Source organism: Drosophila navojoa, chromosome 2 (assembly GCF_054131105.1).
Source record: "Drosophila navojoa isolate 15081-1374.11 chromosome 2, UAZ_NAV_1.0, whole genome shotgun sequence".
In the NCBI taxonomy this organism is placed as follows: domain Eukaryota; kingdom Metazoa; phylum Arthropoda; class Insecta; order Diptera; family Drosophilidae; genus Drosophila; species Drosophila navojoa.
The window spans coordinates 2,700,516-2,711,866 of NC_142890.1; the positions used below are offsets into that span (position 1 = coordinate 2,700,516).

At 40.1% G+C, this 11,351-nt stretch overlaps 3 protein-coding genes across 4 annotated transcripts; 1 reads left to right on the forward strand and 2 right to left on the reverse strand.

The window, feature by feature from the left end:
- Nucleotides 1-285: 285 nt before the first annotated feature.
- Nucleotides 286-1,432, reverse strand: LOC108658481 (26S proteasome non-ATPase regulatory subunit 9). 2 transcript variants are annotated; one of them, XM_018111155.3, is made up of 3 exons: nucleotides 1,183-1,432; nucleotides 689-1,012; nucleotides 286-621 (listed from the first exon to the last, which is right to left on the reverse strand). In XM_018111155.3, the coding sequence occupies exons 1-3, from the start codon at nucleotides 1,282-1,284 to the stop codon at nucleotides 385-387; spliced, it is 663 nt and encodes a 220-aa protein (XP_017966644.1). In that variant the 5' UTR covers nucleotides 1,285-1,432; the 3' UTR covers nucleotides 286-384. The 2 variants fall into 2 exon arrangements, with proteins under 2 accessions (XP_017966644.1, XP_089112446.1); XM_089256320.1 differs by having other exon boundaries at nucleotides 1,137-1,258.
- A 196-nt stretch (nucleotides 1,433-1,628) lies between these two features.
- On the forward strand, nucleotides 1,629-3,878 carry Lkb1 (Lkb1/serine/threonine kinase 11). The gene is made up of 4 exons (XM_018111052.3): nucleotides 1,629-3,029; nucleotides 3,084-3,278; nucleotides 3,339-3,502; nucleotides 3,569-3,878. Exons 1-4 carry the CDS (start codon nucleotides 2,014-2,016, stop codon nucleotides 3,814-3,816), a joined length of 1,623 nt encoding a protein of 540 aa, XP_017966541.1. The 5' UTR covers nucleotides 1,629-2,013; the 3' UTR covers nucleotides 3,817-3,878.
- A 508-nt stretch (nucleotides 3,879-4,386) lies between these two features.
- Nucleotides 4,387-8,269, reverse strand: omd (integrator complex subunit 5 omd). The gene is made up of 9 exons (XM_018110994.3): nucleotides 8,061-8,269; nucleotides 7,220-7,995; nucleotides 6,823-7,167; nucleotides 6,499-6,763; nucleotides 5,996-6,435; nucleotides 5,570-5,934; nucleotides 5,220-5,499; nucleotides 5,004-5,146; nucleotides 4,387-4,925 (listed from the first exon to the last, which is right to left on the reverse strand). Exons 1-9 carry the CDS (start codon nucleotides 8,165-8,167, stop codon nucleotides 4,623-4,625), a joined length of 3,024 nt encoding a protein of 1,007 aa, XP_017966483.1. The 5' UTR covers nucleotides 8,168-8,269; the 3' UTR covers nucleotides 4,387-4,622.
- Nucleotides 8,270-11,351: the final 3,082 nt, after the last annotated feature.

An 11,351-nucleotide genomic window follows, 5' to 3' on the forward strand; every position in this document is an offset into this window, starting at 1 on the left:
TTTAAAAAATCAATGTTAAGATATAATTTTTTAATAATAAATGAACTTAATCTTTTATTCTGTTCTAAAAATATACATTTATTGCTCAGTCACTCCATATTTTCATGAACACTGCTGTTTATATATATATCGCTAGCTATTTTTAACTTTCATTTCTGTTCCATTTGACCCCCTGACCGCGTCGCCTCTTACATATATTGGTGTCATTGCTTGGCACACTTGGCCAGCAGCCGTTGCCGTTTGACATTACGTTGCTTTGAAGCCAAATTTGAAATGACAAATTGATTTCATTTTTTCAGGTCAAAAATGCAACTTTAATTGCTTGCAAGCCTTCGAATTACATATCCTAATTGCTTAAATGCACTAAATAAATTATTATTAATGCTAATGTTCCATTGGCTCTTCGGGCGGCAGCACAATGTTGCATCCCAGCAGGCCGCGGCCGACCCAAGTCTTTGGCACTAGCACCAAGTCGAGGAATTGGTCTGCTCGCTTTATCTTCAATTGGACATTTTGATTTTGCATATTGCGCACAACTTCACCGATTTGTTCAAGGCTTTTCTTAAAGTTAGTTTCGTTGATTGAACCAAAACGCAAAATCTTGTCGCCTACGCGCAAACCCTGTAGAATAGAAAACAAACACTTAGATGATAAAGACGAGCTACATATATATGCATTTTATACTAACCGCTTCCTCGGCTGGTGAATTGGGGCTGACTAGATTAACTACAACTAATGGTTTAGAATTTAGTGGGATTGCAAGTGATCCTCCGTGTTCCCGCTCATTGCTTAATTCTAAGGCAGAGGCACGATTGATCAGCTCGGGATCTGTGGTGGCGATCTCGGCATGATATTGATTGAGCAGTTCATGTATTTGGTCCAACAGTTGAGCATGATCATTTTGCAAACAGATAATCGTCTGACGTGCTTGTCGAACCTGATAAATGTCAATGTCGTTGCGAGGGTATCCCTCACTATCAACAAGTGGGCCGGTCATGCCGACATTGCCGTTCTGAAAGAATTGGGTATTAGTACATAAGCTAATGGTTACATATGTATGTAGGTATACAATGCAATTAGATAAGGTCTAACATGATTTTGTGTCACAGTTCCGACGTCACACAACTGTGCGCTACCTCAACCTTAGTATCCTTGCCTACATACTTATATCGAAGTATTTACCGCGGCCAGTATTTCTCCATTTTTATTGATTTGTGCCTCCAGTTCCTTTTTAGCAGCTATTAGTCTTTCCAATCGCGCTTTAGTTGTAATTTCCGTTGCCATGACTTGCACTTATCTCTGAAAGGATATATTTTTAAGTGATAAAACAAAAACAAATGTTTTTTGGTCGCCCTGCCGATAGATTGTCAGTGATGTGTTGACAAGCTCTGCCTATCGTATGTTTCAGAAACTCGAACACGATACATAGTGTACTTCCCTTTTTTCAAATGTATTTCAAAATTTCGTTGCAACTTTTTCGGCATTCTTTTTAAATATTTGTTCTAGCTTTTAAATTTTTAGTTTTATTTTGGTTTTAGGGCTTTTTATTTATTCATTCGAGAAATATTGTTTTCTGATACTTTCTTTCAAACAGCTGATTTGTATTATCGATTATTAAAAAGGTGGGAATATAAATAGTCAATATCGTAATTATCGATATTATATCAACAATTGACATACACATACATACCTAAATACAACATATTCCCAGTCTAAAGTAAACACTGAAATTTGTAGCATTAAAGCAAGATCAGCCGAAAACCAATCAGCTAGTAAGCGTTGCGACAATCTTCGTATACAACGAACCGAATGTTCGATCACCGTTAGTCCCCTCATTGAAATGTGAACTGTGCGTTGTGGGCAGTTCGAAGGTTTATGCAATGTTCTAGTTTGGCCCACGAGCACATACAGGAGAGCGAAGAGACGGCAACGGAGCAATAGAGCGCCGTTTATACGTTCATATAATAGCTGTACACAAATAGTGTGTTGAGCTGTTGAGCGCAGCGCATCCAAATGACTGTGACTGTGACCAGTACACATGTAATGGACGCCCAAGCAAAATCAACACATCTACAATCTGGCGGAGGCGGTGAACAGCAGCATGGCTCCACTAAGTCGCTCGATGTGGCTGCCCGGGATGATGAGATGACCGTATTGTTAACAAATAAAAATTATCATTTTGATGCTACGTCCGATATCGAAGATGCTTTCGTGGAGCTCAATGGCAGCGACAAGGATATGGAGCTGGATGCCGCCGTTGCACCACCGGTTAGTGGCAATCATCAGACAGAGCATCCGCAAGTCACCTGGCTGGACGACGATGCAATTGATGCATTGGATCGTGTCACGCTCGACATTGGCAACATGTTCTTCAATCGCGTCGACAGTCAGGACATAATATATCAACAGAAAAAGAAGAACATTAAAATGGTGGGAAAATACGTGATGGGCGATGTGCTAGGCGAGGGCTCATACGGTAAAGTGAAGGAGGCCATGAACTCAGAGAACCTTACGCGTCTCGCCGTTAAGATACTCACCAAGCGGAAGCTGCGTCGCATCCCCAATGGCGAACAGAATGTGACGCGGGAAATTCATTTGCTGAAGCAACTGAAACACCATAATGTGGTGCAATTGGTCGACGTGATGTACAATGAGGAGAAGCAAAAGATGTATTTGGTCATGGAGTATTGCATTGGAGGCTTGCAGGAGATGCTGGACCATGCGCCCGAAAAGAAAATGCCACTCTATCAGGCACATGGCTATTTTAAGCAGTTGGTCAATGGGCTTGAGTATCTGCACAGCTGCCGAGTCATACACAAAGATATCAAGCCGGGCAATCTGCTATTGACCCTGGACCAAACACTCAAGGTATCTGATTTTGGCGTCGCCGAGCAACTGGACATGTTTGCACCCGACGACACCTGTACAACCGGTCAGGGATCACCGGCGTTTCAACCGCCAGAAATTGCCAATGGCCACGAGACATTTGCAGGCTTCAAAGTGGACATATGGAGCAGTGGAGTCACTCTGTACGCAATTACCTCGAATTGATACGAGCAAATCTAATCTAAATTTCGTTTTAGCTATAATCTGGTAACGGGTCTCTATCCTTTTGAGGGCGACAATATATATCGTTTGTTGGAGAACATTGGACGCAGTCAGTGGATAGCACCCGACTGGCTATATGAGTTGGATGAAAGCTTTGCGAAATTAATATTGGGCATGCTGCAAGCAGATCCCAGTGCGCGGCTTTCATTGCAACAAATACGCAAAGATGAGTAAGTGTTGTAGAGTGTTAGCTAATGATTTGAATTTTAACTGTTATTTTATCGTTGCAGTTGGTTCCTGTCCGCACCAGTTGTGACTGGCCCACCGATACCCATTCCTCCACTTAAGGGCGACAAATACGGACGTTCCACAGTACTGCCTTATCTAGAAGCTTATCATTATGGCAATGAACAGGATCAGGAAGATGTTTATTTTACTGAGCATGATGTCAATCGTATGTTAAAGATAATTTGAAACGCTATAAATAAATTTCTTAACTGTATTGTATTTTCTTTCGCAGAGGAATTGGCGCGGCGCGCTGCTTCTGCCGCAGCTGAGATACGTGCAACCAAGTCGGCTGCTGCCAGTGCCGCATGCCATTTGTACGAACCATCGACGAGTGCTGAAGCCGGAGCTGAGTCCATGCTCAACGGTTCCAGGGACGAGACGGTATCGGTTAAGAAAAAAGGCTCTGGCCTGAAGCGTCGAGCCAAGAAACTTGCATCCTGTATCTCTGTGCGAAAACTGAGCCATTGTCGTACATCGTAGGCGCTTGCCCTTACCCTAGAGTTATATGGAAAAGTAATAACTTGTTAACAAATTGTGAGCAACTTTTTGGTTTTTTTGTTTTTGTTTTTGTTGTCTTACATTCGCCAAGTATTTATTAAGATTTAAACACAGAATGAGAGCTAGAGAAAGAAAGATAGACAGGGCAGAGGAGAAAAGTAATGGACGCATATACTAAGGGTCGAGACTTTGAGCTAGCTTAGAAAGCGGGTTAGGGAGAATGCAAGTTAAATCCAAGTGACAATACCGTGTATTATATGAAAGAGAGACAGTTATTTAGGTCGTTGACATGTATTAAATGTAAAGAACAAACACGTTGAATGATTGCAATTAGCAAAGATTCGTTAAAACTATAATGCGCATCGGCATACACAAATGAGTAAATTGTTCAAATTGGCACTCTAGTTGGTTTTTGATATGCTTGAAATCAACACAATTTACAGGCGCCGACTACAAAACAAACTGCTGGACAGTATTCGCAATGGAAAATTGATAAGTGTAATTAAAATTTGAAAACTATTGAAGATTATTTAAATATATATAAAAACTGCATTTAGTTCACACAAACTTCCTTTCTATTTGGATTTCCTGAATAGATACAGCAAGATCTCTAACCTAGTTTATTATGTCGTGTATTACAACCGTGGAAGTGTTCTGATTAAACTTTCTAAATACTCGCAATTCAAACTGATCTTATTTATGGAATATTTGTTGTTTATTGACAAATTTTGTATGATTCTTAATTGGCATTGCAAACTTTAAACTTAACAGTTAGCTAACTAATTATATTATTCCAATTCTACGACTTCAATGCTGGATTTGGGCGCTGCGAATATTGCTGGCTCTGCTGTTGCCGTGGCGGGTGTACTTATGTGCAGGTCACTCATTATGAACATTTGATGATAGTGCGGTCCGAGTTTGCTGAGCTTCCGTTGCATCAGATGACGCAGAGTGTCGACATACTGCGACGGCACGTTCACTTGGCTTGTGTTGCGCCAGTGCAGACCATTGTTGTCCACGTGAAAGAGCGCAGGTGAGGGCACATGATCCTTTAAATAATTCCATATGCACTCACGCAGCAGCACAGCAATCTGTCAAGTGATGAAATGGGTGAGAGTTATTTGGTGAATAAATAATATGAATATGTATAAATCTAATCGCAAACTTACCTCCGGCGCATCGAAGTGCTCAATGATCACGTGCAGGTTGGAAAGCGGCGGCGGTATGAGCTGGCTGATGGTCAGTAGCTGTAGCAGCTTTTTAGTGCAAAGCATGAGCTCATCGTTGGCGGATGTGGGCTGAAATTTGTTGACTGAAAAAAATGGCAAATGGAAACACATAAATATTAAATGAATACATAAACTTAGTACTTGTATATGACTCACCGTTCTTTCCGCGCCAATGATGCAAGCAAGTGGCGCACAGCGCACGCAGCAGTACCGACGAGTAGCATAATGCGGGCCTGTGGGTCGCGATTAGGCCAAGGACAGCCCACAGTACAGGCGATGTTATGAAGGCACGACGTATTTGCATATCCCGCTCCATGGTGACGCGAGTGAAGTCCTCATCGGGAAAGGGTAGTCCATTGTACATGACATCCGTTGAGACCAATTCCACGAGAGTTAGCGACACCAGTGAGTATCCTTCAACGTTGTTAGGTTTTTCCTGGCAGAATAACATTTCAATAGTTTTAGCTGTATACTTAATTGATTGAAGGGTATGTGTTATGACTTACCAGATCCAAGCAGCATGCATTCAGAGCCTTTAGATACAGTGTTTGCTTTTCCGCATCGCAGGTTCTGTTGTTTACGGGCAAACCTCGTCGCAGACCTCGTCCAATAACACCTGAATGCAGGACTGAGCGATTTGAGTTTGTACCCGAGCTGGTGTGTAGATTTTGCACAATAAGCAACTCTTGTTCGGGTATTTGCAGATCATCCAGTTCGTATTCCTCTATCTGACCAAGCAAATGGCCATGATAGAAGAGTGCACTCTCCACCAGCTCACGCAGACAAACAGTGCGTGCAATTTTTCGTGCTGTGCACTGGCGCTGCAGCAAGGCAAACGCTCGATGAGCGGCTGCTGCCCGACGAATAATGGCTGGGGATATAAATAATTCATTAGCTGTTCAGTCAATGTGCGAAATTCACTAGGGACTTACTTTCTTCGGTGAGAGCCACAAAGAAGTACTTGACGCTTAACACGGCTAATTTCAGCACCAACGGTGTGCGCAGCACATTGCTGCGAGCTCCTGCCTCCATGTTGTTCAACAGCTCGACTATTAGATGCGCCAAACGCATGCGTGCTGCATCAGGTGTTTCTTCTGTCTTGGGCAATTCACCTGGTTCTAGTTTAGATCGCTTATTGGGGCCATTTCCGTTATACATATCGTGCTGTGTTTCATAGTTGTTGTTGTTGTTGTTATTGGCCTGTTGCTTTTTAAACTTCTCAGCGCTGCGCTCAGCTGCAAGCTTATCCATCCGTAACACCAGCTTTAAAATTGTGCAGTCTAGAATTTGTATTATCTTTGGCAGACATTCATTCAGCGATTGCATCAGCAACTGAGGCTTGATGTGTGAAAACTGATTCTTCTTGTGCATTCTATTGGAAATGATAAAACTTTAAAACTATGCTCAAATAATTAACATTTTTAAGATTTCTTACTTGGCCAGTAGGTTGAGGTTGTAAAAGGTATTATACGCCTCACTTGGCGTGCCGGGCTCAACGGGTAGGCGATTGTTAACCTGTTCCTGCAACATTATATCCTCTAGCACCATTTTGAAGCCTTGCGTTATGTTGGGAAAGTTAAGCACACCGCTCTGGCCCCCCAGCAAGCGTATCAGGGCTCCAATTGTATTTGGATTTTGTGCATAAGATTTGCGCAGCAGTTGTGATATGGTTTGATAATAGATATGGGGATGTTGTGAGGCTGCAAGCAATGATTTATTGAGTTAGTTATGCTAATGATTATTTATTCTTTATACTTACAGACAACGAGCAGCAATCGTACTGCTGTCTGTTGCTCCAATAGATTTGTACTCAGGCAGCTCTTCCACAGCATGTATTTAGTTTTCTCGCTTGCCAAGTCTCCAAGTAATGGAAAGTTGCGCATGTTGAGCACCCATTGCTCCAATTCCTGCATGGACGTATCCAGAAAGTCTTGACACCAGACATACTTTTCAGCCAATTTGGCAACCATTAAGAGAAGTTTGGCACCGTGTTGATTAAGGCGTAGCACAGCATTATTCAGCGAGGGCTGCATGTCGGCAAACATTTTGTTGCTTAGCCAAAGCGGCGCCTTCAGCACAATTGCCTCGCACATGTCTTCATTGTCTGTAATAGTAATATTAGTTTAGTATATAATTTGTATACAACATATACTCACATGTATCTATGAACACATTGACCAAGCTCTGTAATATTGCATCGGAATAGTTTGTTGTTATTAGCAGAAAGGGGACTATAGCCACATCGAGTGACTTTTTGGGCTCCAAGCCATCTTTGAGTAGTTCACAGAATGCGGCACGCAGTTGTTGCTCGTGGCAGGATGTCATGTAGTCCAGAATTCCGGCTTCAGAGTCCAGATGACAGCGATAATCTTCCACAAATCGCTTAATACCGCACTGCAGTATTTGCATAATAATCTTGTACGGAAAGCAACCACCCAGTCGCGCCACAATCCAGTCAAAAGTCATGGGATAGCGATGAAATGCATTCAACATGGTTTCCACACATGACTCTGCCTCCGTGTTGTTCAGCTTACGAAAGCAGCTGTTGATTAGCGTGAGTAGACCGTGCATTGCGCTGCACTCCAGCCAAAAGTTGCACGAGGCAGGAATGGTCATGCGGCGCTGTGTGTACTTATCTGATAGCTTAGCTACTAGCTCTAAACTCCAGTTGGCTATGAGTGGTGACCATGCCGGTGGACCTTTCCATATCAAATTTTGTAGCGACGTTTTGACCATATTAAAGCTTTCGTATTCCTCAGCCCGCATCTGTTGATGCGGATTGCCATCCTGTTTCATTTGCGATATAGGCAGGCCGGTCTTCTGATCAATCATTTCGGGAGATATATACAGCTGGACTCCAATCTCCGCCAGAATGCCAAAATAATCAAACACAATGTCTCGAGTGGCCGGCAGTTCATCGAGAAAACTCAACCTGTGTACGTAAAATGCATCGAGTGGAAATTATGTCGAATTCTTGCAAGTAGGACGCAGACTTACGCTAGTTTGATTAATGAGGGCTTTGTTAATAGCTGTGTATTACTGTGGCCATTGCTAACTGTGTCTATAAATTGTTTAAGTTGGTCCAATATATTTTGTTGCAACATTTTAACTTGTTTGGGTCTATTTGTTCAGCCAGCCAGAATCCGAGTACATTGAATTGTTGATATTGTATCGATACTATCGTGCGCAACCGGCTGTGCGATGACATGTTCACGATTAATGGAAAAACGATTTTATTTTTATATATCGATTTTTCAGAAATACAAGTAACGTTTTTTTTCAACATGAAGAAAAATTTTAAGCTTGCAAATGATTTTATATGAATAAATAAAAGCAACGGTGTAATATGCTAATGTTACACGAACAGAAGCATCATTTAAATAATTATTAGTAGTATAATGTATTTAAATCAAATTATTTCTAAATACATCTATATTGCTGTAAAACTACTTTCATCAAACTTAAATCATCAAACTTAAATTTAAATTTCCTTATCGATATTTGTACTCAACTGCAAATATATCATCGATATAATTGCTGCGCGGATTAATTAAAATTCAACAAAAATTTCCACTTAAGTCAATCAATCTGCATATAGTAGACATAAATTATTCAAATTGGTTGTATATGCATAAAATGCATTTTGTATCGTTTTTTTTTTTATTTTTTTAAGATCTTATCTTTTGTTTATGCTATCAACTGATTTGCATACAAATCATACATAGTATATGGATATACAATAGAGAAAATGCATAAAATAATTAAAATAGAAATTAGATTTACTAAATTCTGATGCAAATTTTTATATATTGACGCTTGAAATTTTTGTGCACCATATATTTCTTGCTAATTGACGAAATTGTCTAACTTGAGATCAATACAATGACCAATTAATATTAGTTAGCCGATTCATTAGGTTTCTGTGTCAACCAGCTGACCTTGATATCATTTCCAGCATTGCCGATGTTAAAATCGCTTACGCAATTTCTAATACCCCTGTTTGGTTTTATGTGTGTACTAAACCCATCGCAGTGGTCATCAACTTCATTCATGCTGATGATCATTATCATGATCCATCTTTAAACGAACATTCACACTTTTAACTGCTGCTGCTGCTGCTGCTGCTGGGTCTTCTGCAGATCAATATGCTTTGAACTTGTTTAGGCTGTTGACAAATGTTTTTTTGTAAAAAAAAATGAAGGCGCATCACGTTTTTTGTTGTTGTGTTGTATGGAAAATCCACTAGCCGTGTTAATATAATGGTCTTTATTATTTTAAAATATTTTTTTGGCAAGCCACAAACTGGTTTTTCTTGCTTTCTGAGTATATTATTCTTGGTTTCACGATTGACTTTCGATTGCATTGCATTGCTTAACGCCAATGCCTTGTAAATATGAGAATGATTTGCAGAATTAGAAAATGGCGCTTGACTTAACCGTTATTTAATAAACACAACAACAATGATGGCTAAGGCAAGTGCACCAATAACAGCAACAACAACAACAAGCAGCAAGGCCCATATATTGCTGCAATGCAGCTGCAGTCGCTGTTGTTGTTAGCGACCGAGGCATCGACTGCGACTGCGACTGCGACTGCCGCCGCCTTTGTCTTTGAATTTGAGGCTTGAAGAGCTATTGAGGCTCTTTCAGCGCCAAATCAACGCATCAATCATTGGAAGTTGCACAATGCTGGGCCAAAGGGGCCACCTAATGCCAGTTACTGCAATTACAAATTGATGTGGTTGGATTAGATTTTCAATAGTCATTAACCCTAGAATCGATGTAATTTATGTGTGTGTCTTACCTTTGCACGCGTTACGCCATGTTTGGTTAATTTGACAAACGCGCAAAACCGAGCGAGACCTTGAACTCCCAGCGTTAGTTTATCATATTTGTATTTAATAGCTGGTCTATGTTTAAATAAGGTCAATGTTCGTAACGAGTTTACAATAAACAAACAAAAAGCGCCAAAATATTCAACTTCAGCCACAACAACACCCACAAAAAACTGGCCAAAAATGGATAATGGCCTTAGCAACCAAAGCATCATCTGCCAAAGAAAAAAATAAAACAACAAAAACATAACAAAACGGAAAAAATTGCGCATTTGATCCCCACTTGACCAGCGTGTAAGTATGTATCCATGGTCCAACCGTTGCTCAAGCACCTGAAGGTTGCACAATTAGGCGTACACCCAGACATTGTGATCAGTAGATGAACTTTAAAAAAGCATTAGTCTAAGAGACGCAATGATCATACCGGAAGCTGAAGAAATATACCCAAGCGAATACTGATCGGTGATCACTGATCACTAGACAGATTTGCATTTATCTAATATGTTTATATTTAATAACTAACCAATGATTTTAATTGATAAATTAACAAATTCCTATTTAAGGTAAATTGCTTTCTAAAATTCTATCTAATTTATATTTATTATATTTTAATAACTAGTAATGTTAACTAATTATCCATCTATGGCTCTGCCCATAAAAATTTTTTATTCCAAATATTATAGGTATAATGCAATAAAGTGCTAAGGCTTATAGATGTGCAAATAAGGCAAGCATTGTTATCAGACTCAAAGGTATTTAAATATCGTACTTTGTATAGTGTAAAACTTAAAGCGTAATAAGTCAATAATTAACTAGCATTATGCAATATCAACGATGATTTGACAGTATTGTGAGCCGAGAGAAATGAATAGCTATGACATACTTACGAGCACAGAAGTTCAACTCGTTCGGGCGACTCACAGATTAAAACGATCACAATGCGCTGCTGAGTGTTTTACAAAACATTTAGTTAATTTGACTAGGAATGGCCAATGTCAAGGCAAGGCATAAAATTTCAAATCCGAATGTAGACATTCGAAGTTCGAAATTCGAACACACATCACAATGGGCATGGTTCGGTCGCATTGGTGTGCAATGCTTTATGATTGAGGAAGCCGCAGTTGGCTATCATCGAAGGTGGGTTGGCTGTTCTTATTCTGTCACAGCAGCGCACATGCCCACACATTGGCGCCATAAACCAAAGCCAATGTTTTTTTTTTTTTTTTGACATTTCCGTTGCGTTGGTCGAATCAACTAGATAAATATATATATTAAAATAAACAATAGCAAAATGCGGCCAGCCACACTTGCCAAAGTCTTAGTCTGGAATTTTAAATGAACGCAAATCTGCAAACTAGTTTTGTCTCATAATTAATTTGTATGCATACTGTATGCAAAAATATCGCATAGTATTGTTATTATTTTTGCAAATATTTGACTATTGAAATCGTTAA

Bases quoted from the DNA above. Each gene is read 5' to 3' on its own strand.
- omd (XM_018110994.3), bottom strand. From the start codon at position 8,167: ATGTTGCAACAAAATATATTGGACCAACTTAAACAATTTATAGACACA. The intron at 5,935-5,995 runs GTAAGTCCCTAG...TTATATCCCCAG, and splicing joins TGTGGCTCTCACCGAAGAAA to CCATTATTCGTCGGGCAGCA. The intron at 5,500-5,569 runs GTAAGTCATAAC...TTATTCTGCCAG, and splicing joins ATGCATGCTGCTTGGATCTG to GAAAAACCTAACAACGTTGA.
- Lkb1 (XM_018111052.3), top strand. From the start codon at position 2,014: ATGACTGTGACTGTGACCAGTACACATGTAATGGACGCCCAAGCAAAA. The intron at 3,030-3,083 runs GTACGCAATTAC...ATTTCGTTTTAG, and splicing joins TGGAGCAGTGGAGTCACTCT to CTATAATCTGGTAACGGGTC. The intron at 3,503-3,568 runs GTATGTTAAAGA...TTTCTTTCGCAG, and splicing joins TACTGAGCATGATGTCAATC to AGGAATTGGCGCGGCGCGCT.
- LOC108658481 (XM_018111155.3), bottom strand. From the start codon at position 1,284: ATGGCAACGGAAATTACAACTAAAGCGCGATTGGAAAGACTAATAGCT. The intron at 1,013-1,182 runs GTAAATACTTCG...CAATTCTTTCAG, and splicing joins ATGGAGAAATACTGGCCGCG to AACGGCAATGTCGGCATGAC. The intron at 622-688 runs GTTAGTATAAAA...TCTATTCTACAG, and splicing joins ATTCACCAGCCGAGGAAGCG to GGTTTGCGCGTAGGCGACAA.